This window comes from Lactuca virosa, chromosome 5 (genome assembly GCF_052849685.1).
Source record: "Lactuca virosa cultivar CGN04683 chromosome 5, Lactuca_virosa_CGN04683_v6, whole genome shotgun sequence".
NCBI lineage: Eukaryota > Viridiplantae > Streptophyta > Magnoliopsida > Asterales > Asteraceae > Lactuca > Lactuca virosa.
Genome location: NC_136430.1, coordinates 225,378,531 through 225,398,868, shown reverse-complemented (window position 1 = coordinate 225,398,868; position 20,338 = coordinate 225,378,531). Strand labels below are relative to the sequence as shown.

The following is a 20,338-nucleotide window of genomic DNA, read 5'->3' as shown; positions in this document are numbered from 1 at the left end:
ATATGTATTTGCATTGTAAGGATAAGATATTTCCACAAGTTTTAAAATAAAAGAACATGTTTTGATTTATTTTAAGTATCCTTATAATGACATTTGTGAAAAATTGATGTTTATATGTTTCCATTGATAAGCAATATTGGAAAATGGATTTGAGTCTTTCATTTGTGGTAGTGTCATAATTTACCCAATAAGGAAAGATTCTCATCACCCAAGTTTCAGTTGGATAGAAACTTGGAATCATGCAAGTTGTATTGTGTGATGAATGAGAATTTTCATCTTTGGGAAATTAAGACTAAGTCCTTGCTCACATGTATATGTGAGTAAAGTAAAGGACTAAAGGATTGGGTACACTTGGTTGTGATTATGAAACCATATCACAATTGATCCTCTAAGGACACCTTAGTGCATTTGGTATAGAACTGGATTTGACTAAAATAATTAAGCAATTGTCGAGGACAATCTTAGGTTTGCCAAAGATTGGTTGCTCATGGACAATTGGAGGTATAGAGATAGGACCATATTGACATATTCTGAAAGGAGGCAACTCTTGTTCAGAAGTGATAGTCAAAATGGGAATATGGAATTGTCTCCATAGGTGGAAGTTATTCTTTGAATCTATGTAAGATTAGAGAACTTAATGCAAGAAGGGTGTTCAAAGGAATGTACTTTGAATGTGAGACTTCGTTTCCATGGAATTGCTCTCCATTGGAATACTTTGTAATGTCTGTTGCCAAGTGTTTGTGACTTGTGTGCATATTCATTGCAAGTGGGTCATTGTATATAAGTTTAGAATCTAATAGATTATAGTAAATGTCAAGAGTTTGGTATTCTTACATTTACAATAAGGATTGGGATTATGAAATGAGCATCATTGAAATATTGTCAATTGATCTGTTTCACAAAGTAAGGATCATAAGACAAACATAGTGTGCATACTTGGAGTATGACATAATATACTTGGAGTATGACATAACTATTGTTTACACAAACATAGTGTGCATGCTTGGAGCATGGCATGACTATTGTATTTATTCAAGTATTAAGTTGATAAATAGAAACATTATACAATGAATAATGAGTAATCAATATGGTGCTTAGATAAAAGGTGTTTTATTTACACTCAAAGTGTTGGGGCCATATAAGATTAGTATTATTCTTGTGTTTCACTTTGCATGTTTTGACTTCCAGAATAACTAGGTCATTCTTCCCGATTGACTAAGTTATTCAAACCATCCACAGTCGATAATACGTTGGAAGTAGGTATTAAGGCAAGACTGTCATGAAGTTGGCTTGTAGATGTCTAAGGTGTTGGACATAGCAAAAGTTGCTACAACATTCATGAGTGCTTATAAGTTCTGAGTATTGGATTCAACCCACGCTCATTTGAATCACTTCATGGATTTTATCACGAGTGAATCATGAGATGATAATATCTTATATTCTTCAAACCTAGAGATATGAGTTGTTGACTATGAGTTGGTTATACATTGATTGCACGAAAACACATTGGTAACTCGATGTTATAAAACGTGCCTTTGTGTATGATTCAACAAGTAGTTAGTACAAGTATATGAGTCAAATTTTATCCATTCCTTTTACCCTTAAAGGGATAAAAGCGATATTTGTGGGCCCCTCGATGATTTAGTGATGACACCCTAAGTGCTTGGCCAAGCCTGGACTGATTTGATTTGTTCAATTAGTCGGTCGTCATAAATCAGAAATCGGGAAACAATAAATGGACAGAGAGAATGATTATAATCCATGTATCAGTCCATATGATATCTAGAATGGAGGAATATATGATCACTTATCTAATGGACGCGTCTGTGATTTGTTCAGAGTTAGACAGCAGCTTTTAAGAGCTATGGTTGCTGGTCAGGTTGGAGTTATACTTGCAATAATAGTTATTAGACTTATCCAAGTGGGAGACTGTTGGATTAGTGTCTAAGCCCATAACTATAATTGGTATATACTTGACCCGACCCGGCATGGTCCATTTGGGTTGCATGGCATCGGGACATTTGGATAGACCTTTTGTGAGAAGAGGATATTTGTGACATATTAATATATTATAAGTTCTAATATATTAATATGAAATCATATTATTTAATTAGTATTGATCAAGAATTAATTTGGAATTAATTTAGTGATCAAAAGAGACTAATTAAATATATGGGGATTGATTGTGTAAATCATTCATTCTTATATATGTGGGCTTATGATCCATGATTCCTTATGTTGGGTTTAACCCATGTGGTGACCCATGGATACTCCATGGAGGTTAAAACCCATGGAGCATAAGGAATGGGTAAAGTCATGGGTTACATGGTGTAAACCTAATGTGTACACTATATAAAGACCCCATTGGTTGGTGAAATCTGCACTAGTGCATACACAAGAGGGCAAGCTGATATCTAGAGTGAAGTATCTATTCTTATGGTTATTCTAAGTTGTTTTGATGTTGTGTGAACCATTTGAGGTGTCACACTTGGGGCACTAGGCTCTTGAGCTCCATGGAATCAAGCTACAACAAAGACGTATGTAATTCTACTAGATTTTATATTACATGTACTTTATATTATGCTAGTTAGAACAATACCTTGGAAAATTGATATCTGCATGTATAATAGAGAAAAAATAGATCCAAGGTATTTAGGGTTGCATGTACACCATAGGAGTGTTAGAATGCTCATCACCCAACAAGAAGGAGGTTGCACCGAACAACATCAAGTAAACATGGAATATCCAGAGCAAGTCGTGTGAATTGGCGCTCACCTATCATACGAGACCAGGGAGCGACTGGTAGCACTTTTGAAGCAATATTCCACTGTCTTCGCCTGGAAACCAACAGACCTGACGGGCGTCGATCGACAGGTTATAGAACACAGCCACAATATCGCGCCTGGCAGTAACCCTGTAAAGCAAAAGAAGAGGGGCCAGGCGGCAGACCGGAACCGGGCTATAAACGTTGAAGTGGCCGACCTGGTGAATGCCGGTGTACTCAGGGAAGTGATGTTCCCATCATGGATAGGAAATCCTGTCATGGTAAAGAAAGCCAACGGATCGTGGCAGATGTGCATTGATTACTCAGATCTTAATAACAAATGTCCAAAGGACTGCTACCCTCTCCCGGAGATCGATTAGAAAGTCCAATCGCTTGAAGGTTTTCAACTCAAATGCTTCCTCGATGCGTACAAGGGTTATCATCAAGTACAGATGAAGAGAGAGGATGAGGCGAAAATTGCCTTCCATACTGAGAAGGGTACTTTCTGCTACCAAAAAATGATGTTCGGACTAAAAAATGCGGGTGCTACATACCAGAGGCTGATGGACAAGATATTCGCCAACCAAATTGGTAGGAATATCGAAGTCTATGTCGACGACATGGTAATTAAGAGTCTGAATGAAGAAACATTGCTCCACGATGTGGAGGAAACCTTCAGAACGCTAGCTAAAGCGCATATGAAGCTCAACCAAGCTAAATGTACATTTGGAGTATAGGAGGGGCGATTCCTTGGGTATCAGATATCCAAGGAAGGAATTATGCCCAATCCCACCAAAATACAGGAGTTCCTTGAGTCGAAAACTCCACAAAACCTCAAGGGGGTACAAGAGATCAACGATAGGTTGACAGCACTGGGAAGATTCATTGCCAAATCTACAGAAAATGCACTTCCGCTATACCAAACACTCAAAGGATGCCTAGACAAAAAGCAGTTCAAGAGGACAGAAAAAGCAGAAGCGGCATTGCAACAACTGAAAGATGCCCTACACCAACTATTGGCCCTCGCCTGCCTACTACCAGGGGAAACACTACAGATGTACTTAGCAGCTTCCGAATAAGTTATCTCCTCTGTGTTGGCGGTGGAGAGTGAAGGCAAGCAGGTACCCATCCATTTTGTTAGTAGAGCCCTACAAGGGCCAGAACTCAATTACCCGACCTTAGAGAAGCTGGTCCTAGCCTTGGTGTATGCTGTCAGATGGCTACAAAGATATTTTCAAGCCAACAAGGTGGATGTTCTCACTAGTTACCCAATAAAGAAAATTCTGCTAAGGCCGGAAAATTCCGGGCGCCTGGCCAAGTGGGCCATCGAATTAGGTGAACACGATATCCATTATCATCCCCGGACTAGCATCAAGGCCCAGGCCCATTCGCAAACTTCCTAGTTGAAATACCAGATACCATTAAAGGAGTGTCGACGGCAATCTCTGCCGATCCATTAGAGCCGGAAGCTGGTAAGGAACTTTGGAAGTTGTACACCGATGGCGCGACAAGTAAGGAAGGCTCAGGCGCAAGCCTGATCCTTTAGAGCCCCAAAGGCGAAGAGATCACATACGCATTGCGATTTGACTTCCAAGTATCTAACAACGAGGCAGAGTACGAAGCACTCCTGGCAGGTCTGAGGCTGGCCAAGGAGGTTGGCGCAAAGTAACTGGCAGCTCTCAATGATTCACTACTTATCACAAACCAGATAAACGGATCGTATGAGGCCAAAGACTCAAGGATGCAGAAATACCTAGACGCAGTCCGAAGTCTAACCAGCACGTTCAAAAGCTTTTCCATAAAACAAATCTCCTGGGGAAAGAATGCAAGGGCAGACGCCCTCAACAAACTGGCATCTACTTCATATGATCATCTCACAAAGAAAGTGCTAGTCAAAGTGCTCCCGGAGAGAAGTATCGACAACCAAAAGGTTAATACAGTATCAACTACACCAGAATGGACCAAATCGTATGTCGATTACTTGTGTCATGGCATACTTCCGGATGACCCTGAGGAGGCAAGAAAAGTCAAGATCAGGGCATCACATTTTGCAATTAGAGACGACCAGCTGTACCGGAGAGGGTACTTAAGCCCATGGCTAAAATGCATCTCTAAAACAGAGGGACAAATATTCCTGGAGGAAAGCCATTCTGGGGACGCAGCAGCACACGAAGGCGCTCGCGCACTCACATGCAAAATACTCCGCCTAGGGGTATACTGGCCGAATGTGTATAATGATGCCGCAGCCCTAACCAAGAAATGCAAGGAGTGCCAAGCGTTCGCCCCTTTCCAAAATCAATCGGCCATGCCATTGACCAGCATCACCAGCCCCCTGGCCTTTCCATAAATGGGGGATCGACATAGTGGCACCATTCCCACCAGCGCCGGGAGGCATAAATTTTTTGCTGGTAGTCGTAGATATTTAACCAAATGGATAGAGGCGTAACCACTGGCCACTGTCACTAGAAAGCAGATGATAAAATTCATGACCAAGAACATCTTGGCCCATTTTGGAACTCCTAGGATCCTCATAAGCGACAACGACACACAATTTGAAGGAAGTCCCTTCAAGGAGTGGTGCGAAGACAAGAAAATCCATCGCCGGTTCACATCTGTAGCGTATCCTCAAGCCAACGGACAAATTGAGATATCTAACAAAACCATAGTTAATGGTTTGAAGAAAAGGCTGCTCATATCAAAATCCGCCTGGGTGGACGAGCTCCCAAAAGTGTTGTGGTCATACCGTACCACAGTAAGGTCAAGCACACACGAAAGCCTAACCTATGGGATGAAAGCAGTTCTCCCACTAGAAATAGTGGTCGGCTCCCTACGAACATACAACTTCGAGGAAGCCGCCAATGAGGAAGGACGACGCCAGGACCTGGACATGCTCAATGAGAAATATGAGGCGGCACAAATACGCCAATCATTGTACAAATCACGAACTGAGAACTATTACAACCGCCAGGTTCGGGTCAAGAACTTCAAAGTGGGAGAATGGGTGCTAAGAAAGAACGAGTGTAGCCTTGTTGAACCATTGGGGAAACTCAGTGTCATGTGGGAAGGACCGTACAAAAGCGTGGAAGCCCATAAGAATGGTGCTTATGTCCTGGAGGCTCAAGACGGGCGTGCTATTCCAAGAACATGGAATGCGTTGAGCCTGCGTCATTTTTACTCTTAAAATGAGTGTTGAAGGTAGATTCAATGCTAGCAAAGGCATTTTATATTAGTTTTAACATGTAAATGTAATCATCAAAAATTACTTTACTACTTTCAGTCTTATTACGCTCTAAACAAAACTAGAGTAAACAGAAAGGGCAATTCAGATGCCCCTTATTTTCAAGCTTGAAAATCAAAACAAATAGGTTGTGTACATTTACCGTGTGACAAAAAGGACTGATCATCCGACGTCACATCGTTACAAGGAGACAGCCATGGGGTTTCATCAAAAAGGTTCATAACCTTTCCCCCAAAACATGTTCATCAATCACATCATAGCAAACATATGAAAGAACATGTGACATAAGTGTAGAAGAGTCATAACCTTCCACTAATGAGAAAAACAAAACTGGGTGAGCCTCAAGATGACAATCTTGGCTACACCTAGGGTCTTTAAGCAGCAAATTAGAACAAATTTCTCAAATATTAGCTTTACTAAAGCATAAAGAGTTCACCAATAACAGAACTCAAACCAGGGGTACAAGCAAACCCTACGTAAATACCATGTGATGGCCAACATAAACCTCACATGAAGCAACCAAACAAGAGAATATATGTGGTAACAACAAACATTCATATAAAGTAGAAATTGTCAGATTGCCGGACTCCCGTACTTTCAGGCTGCCTCTGAAGGCAGCAAAGACAAAATACAAAAAAAAGAAACAGGAAAAATTGTTCACTGAGATTACATCACAAAAAATCAAGCAAATGACACTACTCGGGGGCAGGGGTGTTACCATCACCGGTAGAAGAACTTGGGCCAAGGCCAGACCCATCGCTTTGTGCGTCTTGACAAAGATCGCAGAGCCCGGCCATGTCCAGACTGCCCAGGCGGAGATAGCCAGCGAAGTCTAATTCAGTAAAAGTCATCATGGCATCTTCCATCTCTTGGGTCTTGGTGGCCACGTCCACCTCAACATCCAGATTACACTCCCCGATAGTCACAAGTTCTTTTGCAGCTCTCTTTCCCTGCTTCACCCCCACTGCCACACAAGTCGCCCGCACCTGAACCAAGCCTTGAAGGAATTGAGGTCTCTCAATCACCCTGTCCACCACCTGGCTGAGCCCGTCGCTAAGGATCCAAGAAATATCCTTCTCCAACGACCCTTTCACAGCATTCTCGACAACCAGATCGACCTCCAATTTTGTCGTCCGCTAGCTTAGACCGACGTTCTCCAAACTCAGGGCCCCCACACGATTATTCAGGCGCCTCACCTCTTCCGCCAACTTTGCCACTTGATCCACCAAGCTTGCCTTCTCGAGAAGCACCACCTTTTGCCTGGCCTCCAAGCTGCACTCGTCGTCTTCTAACTTATTCACCTAGGCCCTTAGCTCTTTGCATTCAATGTTCTTCCTGTCAGAGTCAGACTAGAGGGTCTCCATATCGGAAATACGTTCAGCGGCCGCGACCAAGTAAGATGAAACTTGGGCGGCGGCGTAGCGCAAACCGTCAGTCATATGCTCGTCTGATAGGACAGTTAAGGCCTCATATCATAACCAGCAAACTAGGGCTAAGATTTCTATCTTGTACAAGATAATTTCTTTGTGTAACCTTGTAACACTACGTTTAATATAAATCAAACTTCAATATTATTTAAGTTTATACAACCAAGAATTGTGATTCAAATCGAAACCACCTCGTGTAGTCCAAAAACCTAACCCAATAAGCTAAGTCCACTCAACTTTGGGCCTTAGCCCAAGCTTTCTCGGCCCAAGCCCCTATTTGGACCAAGACTCTCTTATTGGACCCTAATGGGCCGATAACCTCTCAAATTGGTCCTTTTGGGCCGAAAACTCTCTTTTGGACCCTAATGGGCCGAAAACTCTCTTTTGGACTCTCTCCTTAAACCGAAAACTTTATTGGTCCAATTTCACACCTATTGGGCCTAATATTGGACCGAAACCCTTCTTGGGCCCGAGCCAAGGCCAAAAACGCATATAAACCGAAAACCCTTAATGAGCGTATGGTGTTTTCGGCCACTCTTGAAAAATCGAACCCATCTTCCCTCTCCTCCTTGGGCCGATCGGTGTATAATAAACAAAAAAAAAGAGAAATGTGGTGGACAAAAGGGTTGCCACCACACCATTGACCACCATGCTCCCATGCAATTGACCACCATGCATCAAGGTAAAGCAAGATTGTCCAACAAATATCCAAGCCCCATTCCTCCCTCTCTTCCCTCTTCATTCGGCCGAACTCTTCTCCCCACCTCATTCTCAACTTCATTTCAACTCATTTTCCTCTCAACTCTCAAGAATTTCCTCATCTCATTTTCTCTAAAAATCGTGGGTTTGTGTGTGTGTTCTCAAGAAGTTTTCTTCAAGCTTCATAACCTGGTAAGTTCCTATCAAACTCAAGATGTTCTATTTACAATTTATACTAAGATCATCCTTCATACAACTCCATTTTCATGTATATGCTTCTTAGAACCTCATTGACTTTGAAACTTCCCTCAAGGAAGCAAGCTAGGACCGAAAACCTTCTCCATCTTCCTCTACAACTCGAAAAAGCTTCAAGGTGAGCTTCATACCCCATGTTTTCGAGTTTACATTCTTTTTTTTTGGGGGGGGGGGATACAAGTCAAAATCTTGTTTAAATCCTTGAATATTTGCTTGCATTGTATATTTTATATGTTTATGTGTGTGAAATGTTGCGAACCCATGCTAAAAATCCATGAACTCGAGATTTGTACATGTCTCAAGTTGTTGGAAACAAAGTTATCTTGTGTAGCTTACATGTTTTGTTGTTATGTTAAAAATGTTTTCTTTAATGTGTGATAAAAATCGCGATGATGTCAAGGAAGATGTTAAAACATATTTGGATATAAAAGTTTTGAAAGTTGGTAAAGTATGCCAAGTTACACTCTAAATGGTAAATTTTTGAAAATATAATTTTTACCACAAACACTTGTAAAAATGGGTCATTTATGACAATTTTGGTAAAAAAAAAGGAGTAATTTATGACAATTTTGGTAAAAATGGGTCATTTATGACAATTTTGGTAAAAATGGGTCAAATTCATCTTTTTCCACAAATTTGTATAAAAACATAAAATAAAATAAAATTTAAACTTTATATGTATTGTGGAAAAATCGAGATATGTAAATATTATTATTATTATTATGGTTTAAAACCGAATATAATACGTTATTTTTACACATACGAACGTTAACAAGATATTAGAAATTAATTATAACTATCGTTATAAATAATTTATTTTAACCGGTAAGCAAAGCAGAGTTTTTACGACAGAATTATGCGTGTGTCATAACCTGACTATCATAAAGCTATAGAACGCGAGTCATAAAACCGTAGTTATAAACTTACCTTAAGAACATCGTATACACTATTCCATAAAATCGTGTAAACTTTGTTGAGGCTCTTGTGAGACACTCATTCACCGTACCTACCTAGCGTACATCGTAAGTCCTGTAGTTATAACCAGAGTCTCCTGGAGGGAGAGCGAGGTAATTGTGTATAGATCTATATGGGGTTGACTGTTGGATTAGGTGTCTAAGCCATTATTATATTTGGTATGTATCATGGTCCTTTTGGGTTGCCTTCAGCAGAGCAACTTGACTGGATGAATAATAGAGAAAGATGTTATTATGGCTTATTAATATATTATATGAATAATATATTAAAGGATAAATCATATTAATTAATTAACATTGGTCAAGAATTAATTTAGAATTAATTTTGTGGTCAAAAGAGGTTAATTGAATTAAAGGGATTGACTCGGGATTTTGACTCGGCGAGTCAGCTCGTTTGGTGGCTGATTTTTCGGGATTTTGACTAAAATTGAATTGGGATAATTACCAACAACGATTTTGATTGATAAAACTCGATTTTTTCAATATGGTATTTATTATCCTAATTCAATTGAAGGATAATTGTAATAAATAAGATAATTACTTGTTTTATAAGATAAAATTAATTATTTGTATTTTTGATTTGAATTATCTTGTAAAGAAATTTAGATTATGTCAAATTATGTGATAAATATTAATAATATGATTAATTAATTATTTTTTCAAATTTGATCTAAAAGATGTTTTGAAAAGTTTCAAAACTTGCCCTCAAGTTTTGGAATTTAAATTTTGATTAATAGTTTTAATTTTGAAATATTTAAATTCTAAACCCTAGAGTTTTAAAAGTTAAAATTCAACCCTTATGCTATTATAATATTACAAGATTAAAAATATATATGTATAAGATAAAGCCAGTCTTACCGTTAGTATGCCCCATTCACGAAGCCGATCTATAAGAGGGGTATAAGGTTGCTGCCTATAAAATGACAATTTAATGGGTGTCCACTCTCACCCACCGCTTTCTTGATTGGTGGAGGGTCGTTAGCCGAACGGGTAGGATAGGGCAATAAATTCCTCATTAATAAGTATAATGATTATAATAAAGTAACTAAATGTTTTTATAAAAATTCCCAATCTTAGTTACTTTAGGAAAAATGTGAAAATGTATGATATTCCATGAAATTACACTTTGCACCTTGCCAAGTCGTTAGTGGAGCGTGTGTGGATAACCGTCACACTAATTTGGGACTAGCAAAGGTGGAAAAGGGTAACTTGGTGTTTATCATAGATTAATGGAGCGTGTGTGGCTAACCGGCACATTGATTGGGTGATAAATGACATCGAGAGTACCAAGTATATTTGCATGGTTATTCACACATTGTTTGTTGTGACAACCGTCAAAATTCAAGTCGGTTCTAGATTTGACTAGACTTAGTTGCACATATAGGCACAACACATATTAGACTTAGTAATTAGAAGCTAAGTTATTACCTAGTAGAAACTTGGAAACAGATAGAAACAATGGATGGTGTACTTAGATTTCACATTGATATGTGAATTCTATAACTACTTAACTGTAGAGACTATCCATATTCGGGTCACTCTTTGACTCGAACACCTTTTCATGAATCATATGCACACATTATGCACTTGACCTAGTAGTAGAAATTAGGTTGGAGCCTTATAGAAACTTAAGTCAAAGTTGAAAACTAGGACTAGTATACTTGATTCCTCAATTTCGTTTGAATCTCGGAACCACTACATACAATGCCAATAAACCGATAAAATAAGTTACAAACATTATTTACAACTATAAAAGAGTTATAATACCATAAGATAAATTGAAGTCTCAAAGATTCTATTTATTTTGATATCCAAAGATTTACAAACTCTCAAAAACCCTAAATGCCCTAAAAACCTAAATTTATGAAATTTAACCTTAAAAATTCTATAAAAATAGTTATGAACCTTATAATATGATCTTATAATAATTAAAATTATGAAAATGCATTCAAGGAAAATGAAATTTAACTCATTAACATTTACCCTTAATTTATAAATCAAAAATCAAGGTTTTATGAATAAAAACTTGATTTTAGTGCACATTTTATAAAAGAGTTTGATATTTTTATAAAAGATTTGAATTTTTATAAAAATAGAAGAGAGGGAAACCCTTTCTTATCCCCCAAAACCGGCCATCCTCTTCCCAAGACACTCCCCCTCTTTCCAAAACACATAATCACTTCTTTCTCTCTCACACTCAACCTTCTCTCTCATTTTCTATCATTTCTCTCTACCTTCACCAATCCATTTTCTCTCTTCCTCTCTCTATACCCACAAAATGTTCCAGAAAATAAGTCCAAGAACACACCTCAAACTCAAAATCTTCATCATCTAGTGATGTTCAATAAGGTAGAACACGATTTCCTTTCATTTTCCTTCATGTTTTCAAGGTTTTCTTGCATTTCCTTCTTCTTCTACACCTTTCTCTTAGAAAATTTGTGTGCATGTTCATTCACTTCAGTTTTGATGATGATGGTGGTAGGATTTCATCCAAAAACAACATGCATGTTGTAAATGGTGAAATCCAAGGACCTAAACCTAAGTCAAGATCATGAAAATGCACTTTTCTACAAGTTTTGGTGGAAAATCACCACATGCACTCTAAGTTTTCTTTCAAAAATGATTTTTGACCATTTCAAACATATGATTGGTCTTCAAACCAACATGCATGTGATGATCTTCAAGCTTAGATGCTTCATGATCAAAGTTTGTTGTTAAAAAGCTTTCAAATAGGTTTATAAAGGATTTATTCCCAAATAAATATCTAAAACAACTTTTCTGATCAAATCCGATTTTGCCCTGTATTCCACCAACAAAATGAGATGTTCTACAAATTTTCAGAAACTAATTCATTTTTCTCGAATTATTATAATTATTGTAATAAATTAGGGCAATAAATCATATAAAATACTTTCTGAGGTCTATAAATCCTAGGTAAATTCATGGAGGACCCCTATGCTAAGCAATGACCTCTCATTAAGTTTCATCGATATTTGTTACTGTTTAGCATGGTTTTGAATTTTCTTTTTGTTTAGCCCCAATAAATCATAAAACCACTTTGACAATTTAAAAAGGGTATCTAATAATTTGCACAGCTCCTACCCTATGTGTAAGACTCAGAAAAATATTTTCATAATTTTTCGTAATGCATTCCTATTTCCCCCCGATTTTTGTGTTTATAATGGACTAAAAACAGGAAAAATAGTTCTACTCATCCAAAATTCAGTAAAATTTACCAGAAGACCTTAAAATGTATTAGAACTCTAAATAAAAATTTTGATGATTTTTCTATTCAGTATACTATTTTTCTCCTATTTTATAAGATTAAATACACTTAAATCCTCAAAATCAGATTTCAGTATATAAAAACGACCTTTGGTATTTTTTCCAGATTATTTACACTGTAAATGAAGTTTACAAATTTTTTGGTAATTTACTTTAACTGTTTAATAATTATTATTCAATTAATGATTATTTATGAAGATTAAACAAGGAAAAATAGCAACACTAATTGAAAAATATCTTTTTTATTCTTCACAGCTTCTATATATGTAATAACAGTGTTACAAAAATTTTGGGCAGTTTTGGAAACTGTTTTCTATTTATTTCAATTTTTATTAGAATAAATGCACAAAAATCATAAAATTCGGTTAAACAGTTTATAAATCTATTTTTATATTTTTCCCAGTTTAAGAATGTTTAATAACAGTAATAGAAAACGTTTGGACAATTTTGGAAACTGTTTTCTATTTATTTGAATTTTTATTAGAATAAATGCACAAAAATCATAAAATTCGGTTAAATAGTTTAGAAATCTATTTTTATATTTTTCCCAGCTTAAGAATGTTTAATAAAAGTAATACAAAAAGTATGAGCAATTTTGGAAACTGTTTTCTATTTATTTCAATTTTTATTAGAATACATGCTCAAAATTCATAAAATTGGGTTAAATAGTTTGGAAATCCATTTTTATATTTTTCCCAGCTTAAGTATGTCTAATGGTAGTATTATAAAAAGTTTGGGAATTTTTATCATCTGGACTCTATTTTTCACGAATTTATATTGTAATGAAGGAATAAAAACTTGGAAAAATAGTTAATCACATCAAAATTTCAAGAGAAAATTTTTGGAAGACGTCTACTGTATTTGGAACAAAAATGTAAAATTTGATGAATTTTGGAAACTGTTTGATAATATTTTTGGATTTTTAGGAGTTTAAAACACCTTTAAATATATTGAAATACACTCAATTAATATTACAAAAATATGGAAAATGATATCCAAAATTATCTTAATCACATGAGTTATAAAATTTCACCATTTCAGAAAAATATTTATAACTTAAGAATATTAAATTTTGACACATTATTGGCACAATTCTATTGTGGTAGTAAATATACTAGTATTAGATTTCAATTAGAGACTCATTAGCGTGTAACATCGTTGTAGGAAAACGATAGCGGTACGAGTGGAGCGTAGTTCAAGGCACCATTTGCATCATCTCAATGCATTGTGAGTATTCACCACTCCCCTATTTTCGGTTTTTAAATGTTTTGGGGTGGAAAAGCATGTCCGAAAAACTATTTATTGTTCGTTGTATTTATTTGACTCGTATAAACTTGGTTGCTATGTTTTGCATATTGTGAGTATTCACCACTCCCTTATTTTCGGTTTTTAAATGTTTTGGGGTGGAAAAGCATGTCCTAAACTATTTATATTCATTGTATTTATTTGACTCGTATAAACTTGGTTGTTATATTTTGCATATTGTGAGTATTCACGACTCCCCCTATTTTCGGTTTTTAAATGTTTTGGGGTGGAAAAGCATGTCCTAAACTATTTATGTTCGTTGTATTTATTTTGACTCGTATGAAACTTGGTTGCTATATTTTGTATGTATGTGTATGTTACTTTAATTCATGAGGACTGTATCGCGGTTAAGTCCCTGGAATCTCTAGACACAACTCATTAACTCTTTTGAGCCTATGGTTATTATGGATAGCGCTATCAGGAGGTAGACAACTCCTCACTCGCACGATTCGCTTGAGTGCATTTTACCATTTTATACACTATGTTTGCGATACACATAGTAGTCAATAGGGCACGATTCGGTCATTAGGCTTGGGTTGTGAACTCATGAATGGAAACTTGATGCACATACGAATCTTTCTGCACATATGAAACTTGTATTCTCATGTTAGCAACGACACTTGTATACTTATTTTTAGCAATGAAACTTGTATACTTACTTTAGCAACGAAACTTTTATGCTTAATTATAGCAATGAACTTTGTTTCTCATTATAGCAATAAACTTTGTATCTCATTATAACAATGAACTTTTGTTACTATATACTGATTTACTTGTTTTAGCAACGAACTTGGTTGCTCCTTATAGTAACAAACTTGTTTGCTCCTTGTAGCAACAAACTTGATTGCTCATTATAGCAATGAAACTTGTTTACTCATTTTAGTAACAAACTTTATCTCCCATGAGAATATGAATATTTCATCTCATTTTGACAACATACTTTATCTCTCATGATGACAACGAACTTTGTTTATGCAAACTTATTACTCAATTTTTTTTCAATATATTTCTATTTATGGAAACTTTATTACTCGCTTTAGCAACGAACTTCTATTCATGAAAACTTATTTACTTATTTTAGCAATGAACATTTGTTTATGGAAACTGTTATCAATATTCAGATTATCATGAATTTCAAACTATACTATGTTATAAACTTGTGAGTACTCACCAACTATTTTTATAGTTGACGCTCGTTTTACATGCTTTTTCAGGAATCATCGAGTAAGTGGCACTTAGGGACACTTCACTTTTAGGAGCATTCGCATGTGTTGTATTTCAATTTACATTATAATTTCTTTTAAAAGTTGTTCAAACCCATTGTAAATTTGTAATGATTTTAATACTATGGTTGGTGTTGTCTTTTAACTTTTGCTATGAAACCCTTTATACTGCCATGCCTCGTGTTTCCACATTAGCAGGGTGTGACAGAAATGGTATCAGAGCCGGAGGTTATAGAGAATACCGGTTTTCCTTTGGAGAACCACAACTATAGCCAAAAAATTTCAAAATGTTTTTAAAATACTGAACATACTACTGGTATAACTAATTCGAGTACACATTATTAGACTTTAATTAAGTATAGCTTGGCCACCTATGCTTAATTAAGGAAAGTTAATGTGAGTCTGGAAACGATTATAGTAGAATTATGTTCAAAACAATTTTCAACTTAAACTTTTGAAAAACAAAAATTTTGGTGTGCGTACGGGCATTGCATATTATAGGCATTCATCTAGATACACTTAGAAACTAAGTGCACTTTTATAACAATGGCTTTATTCAGAAATATTCTTATCCCTTATCAAATGTTAGGTTAACCACTTAGGTCATATCACTTGCCACTCTAGGAGCAATGCACTTAGTACTGAGAAATAAGTATTCCTCGGTAGCTTTTGACTTTAGATGTAAGGGTAGCAGCTAGATACACACTAGTAATAATCTTAAGTCGAAACCTATGCCTATTATACCTCAGTACCTCTTCATCGTCTTCGTACTATAGTTACAACTAGGAAAGCGTTCCGATACCGACACAGATGAAAATTGGAGCATCACGTAGGGAGGTAGATGAGTCGCCACTAAGTAATCACTTGGATACCATTGGCAGGCATTCCGGGTTCGACTCACGAGGATAAACGGAGGTTTAACCCATACGTGAGACCTTATTACTACGTTACGACTTAGCTCTAGGTTGTTTCCACCTTGAGCTTAAAACTTAACATAGGATATCCCTTTGACCTCTATAAAAGGTCGGAAATTGCATTGACACTTAAAAACGTTTTACAAACAATTTTCTTGTCCTTTATTTTGGGGAAAAGACATCGTTACTCGCCTTAGTATTTAGGTACGATCAGCTACACTAACATACTTATTCCTTACTTCTTAATCTTCCATCGAAAAATTATTTCGCTTCATCAGGTTTATTTATCATCGATAAAATATTTTATAACCACTTCATTCAACTTAGTAGACATTTCCTAACAATGTAAGCCATATTCTCGCTAAAAATCTTTTGACAACTTGCTTTAATTTAACACTTTTCTTCAAAACTCAATTTAACCAATATTTGTTTTAACATTGCTATTTCAATTTCATTTCAATCCATTTCAATGGATAGATGTGCTTTTAAGGGCATATACACCATTTTAAACCTTGCTTACCATTTTGGTACGTTTTCGAAAAACTTAGAAACATTTTTTTTATAAAAGTGTTTAAACTTTATGCTATAAAACTTAAACATATGACGTTAAAGTTTATATTATGTGTAAAAGCTTCATCAGATCTTCAAACCACTTTTGTTTTAAGACTTTTGACTACTTTCTCATTTAGGCATTGTACTTTACTTAAATGTGTTTTCTTGAAACCCAACATGGTATTTTTACAACTTTCTAATTTAAACATGTTTATAAGAAATCTCTAATTCCTACATTTCCAACATACCTCATTTTTTTATTTTATTTCAAATTAGCTTTATAATTTGTAAAGTTTCTAAAATTTAAAGAATTGAAAAACTTAGTGTTCACTTTTAAAATTCCAGTGACGCACTTTCGACAATGCACAATTATTCATCTAAATATGTTAAGTCTTTACCTTATCTGTTTTAACCATTGTTGGACTCCAATCAAAAAGGTCAAAACTGTCTGATTTTCAAGTACAAGTTTTAGTGTTTCTTCTTATTCACAAATGAAGTTTAACTTAATAGATAACTCATAAATTTTTGGGAAACACTTTAAAACTCCCACACGTCTATTTAAACATCAACATACATCAAATATTTAAGTTTGAAATATATCTCAACCTGGTTTTAAATCTACCTATAGGTATTGTTCTTATAATTTTAACAATAGCAATCATTGCCGCCGCTATCTTCCTTTTTCTTTCCCCCGAACTTGATTTCTCGCTCTCCTTCTGATTTTAGATCTCGCATGCCCATGATAATAACATAATATATTGTCTAACTTTGTTTTTGTATATTTTGCTTCTCTTGGTACCATGTTCTTACACATGCAGACTAGAAGTCTACCCTTTCGTTTTGAGCAATTAATACGTGTATAGTCGTGAGACATAATTTTGATTTAGTCAACTTTGATATATTCAATTACGCCTTTTACCATATACATCTTGTTTTTATTTTGAAATATACAATAAACAAGTGATCCTTATTTACATTTCCTCTTTCGTTTTAAATTCGGAAACTTGATTTAAAATGTAATTTACATTGTATTTTTCTTACAATTAATACACAAGAAGAATACCATTGTTCTTATCATTTTTCTAAATCCATAAAATATATGTGAAAGAATACATTTTCTTATGCTTCTTCTTTTCTTTAAATACATCAAAAGTCTTGAATTTTACTATTATATATTCTCTAAATGATTGTTTTTGTAGAAACACTAAATTAAGAATCTACTATTTTCAATGATCGATATTTTTACACCTTTCTTAAAATAGCATTCTACTTTGTAATTTTCATTGAGTTCCTAAACTCTCAACTTTGTTTTTATAAATATTATGACTCATAAGCTTGAATTTGTCCTGACTTAGAGAATTAGACAATTTTTCAAAAGAGTAATCAAAATATTTTTGTATAAATTCCCTTATTGATGACTTAAACCTGTAACCTTAATTAATCTTTATATTATTTTACTACTTCGTTTGATCGCCACACATGTATTTTCGTTATCTTGGAATTATTACATATTTTGATAATAGTGAGATTAATTATCATTTCTAAACACACATTTTGATAACAATGAGATTTATATCACTTCTAGATACTTAAAATGCTATCTACACAATGTGATTGAATCGCCTCCATTTGCAACATTGATTCTCTAAATATATATATTCTTTGAATATAGTTCTATTATTGTAAGAGTAACCGTAGTAGTAATTATAGCCTCGGAGATCCTCAAATCATTTCGTAATTTATTTTGTAAACGACACTTAAATAGCCTTTACATTGGAGATGTACCAAAACTTCGTTGCCTACCCTTAGAACGTTTTTTTTAGGAACTTACCCTCGATCGCTTCCCTTTCATTTGTGTTACCCCTTCTTATTTTGGAATATATATTTTCCAGATATAGTAGCCAACCCGGAAGTGAACAAATTGTTCCTAATCTCTTCTTTATTAGGCGGCGAATTTACACTTAGTGCTAATTTAGAATGCGACTTGAGGATCAGTGCGGATTTAACGCACAATGCAGTTGGTGCTTCAGCAAAACTTATAACGTTCTTTTAAGTTAGATAATATCTAACTAAATAATCTTTTCAACTAGGTCGCCACGGTTGGATCATGATTTCCATGATCCTAATTTCCCACAATCTAGATTGTAGAACTCGAAATAAGGAAACACTAATTTGATTATAACTAAAGAATTGGGATCTTCCCTTGGAGAATTAACCCAAAATAATCAAAGAGTTCTCCAAGTCACCACCTCTCCAACTGTACAATTGCATCCGATTGAGTTCTAATAAAATTCGTCACGAATTGAATTTCGGGACGAAATTCCTTCAACCGGGGGAGACTGTGACAACCGTCAAAATTCAAGTCGGTTCTAGATTTGACTAGACTTAGTTGCACATATAGGCACAACACATATTAGACTTAGTAATTAGAAGCTAAGTTATAACCTAGTAGAAACTTGGAAACAGATAGAAACAATGGATGGTGTACTTAGATTTCACATTGATATGTGAATTCTATAACTACTTAACTGTAGAGACTATCCATATTCGGGTCACTCTTTGACTCGAAAACCTTTTCATGAATCATATGCACACATTATGCACTTGACCTAGTAGTACAAATTAGGTTGGAGCCTCATAGAAACTTAAGTCAAAGTTGAAAACTAGGACTAGTATACTTGATTCCTCAATTTCGTTTGAATCTCGGAACCACTACATAGAATGCCAATAAACCGATAAAATAAGTTACAAACATTATTTACAACTATAAAAGAGTTATAATACCTAAGATAAATTGAAGTCTCAAAGATTCTATTTATTTTGATATCCAAAGATTTACAAACTCTCAAAAACCCTAAATGCCCTAAAAACCTAAATTTATGAAATTTAACCTTAAAAATTCTATAAAAATAGTTATGAACCTTATAATATGATCTTATAATAATTAAAATTATGAAAATGCATTCAAGGAAAATGAAATTTAACTCATTAACATTTACCCTTAATTTATAAATCAAAAATCAAGGTTTTGTGAATAAAAACTTGATTTTAGTGCACATTTTATAAAAGAGTTTGATATTTTTATAAAAGATTTGAATTTTTATAAAAATAGAAGAGAGGGAAACCCTTTCTTATCCCCCAAAACCGGCCATCCTCTTCCCAAGACACTCCCCTCTTCCCAAAACACATAATCACTTCTTTCTCTCTCACACTCCACCTTCTCTCTCATTTTCTATCATTTCTCTCTACCTTCACCACTCCATTTTCTCTCTTCCTCTCTCTATACCCACAGAATTTTCCAGAAAATAAGTCCAAGAACACACCTCAAACTCAAAATATTCATCATCTAGTGGTGTTTAATAAGGTAGAACACGATTTACTTTCATTTTCCTTCATGTTTTCAAGGTTTTCTTGCATTTCCTTCTTCTTCTACACCTTTCTCTTAGAAAATTTGTGTGCATGTTCATTCACTTCAGTTTTGATGATGATGGTGGTAGGATTTCACCCAAAAACAACATGCATGTTGTAAATGGTGAAATCCAAGGACCTAAACCTAAGTCAAGATCATGAAAATACACTTTTCTACAAGTTTTGGTGGAAAATCACCACATGCACTCTACGTTTTCTTTCAAAAATGATTTTTGACCATTTCAAACACATGATTGGTCTTCAAACCAACATGCATGTGATGATCTTCAAGCT

The 20,338-nt window shown here is 35.2% G+C and overlaps 1 protein-coding gene across 1 annotated transcript; it reads left to right on the top strand.

Moving 5' to 3' along the window:
- The first annotated feature begins 4,505 nt into the window (after positions 1 to 4,505).
- Positions 4,506 to 5,111, top strand: LOC145112424 (uncharacterized). Its single transcript, XM_079048588.1, has one exon. The coding sequence runs from the start codon at positions 4,506 to 4,508 to the stop codon at positions 5,109 to 5,111; it is 606 nt and encodes a 201-aa protein (XP_078904714.1).
- Positions 5,112 to 20,338: the final 15,227 nt, after the last annotated feature.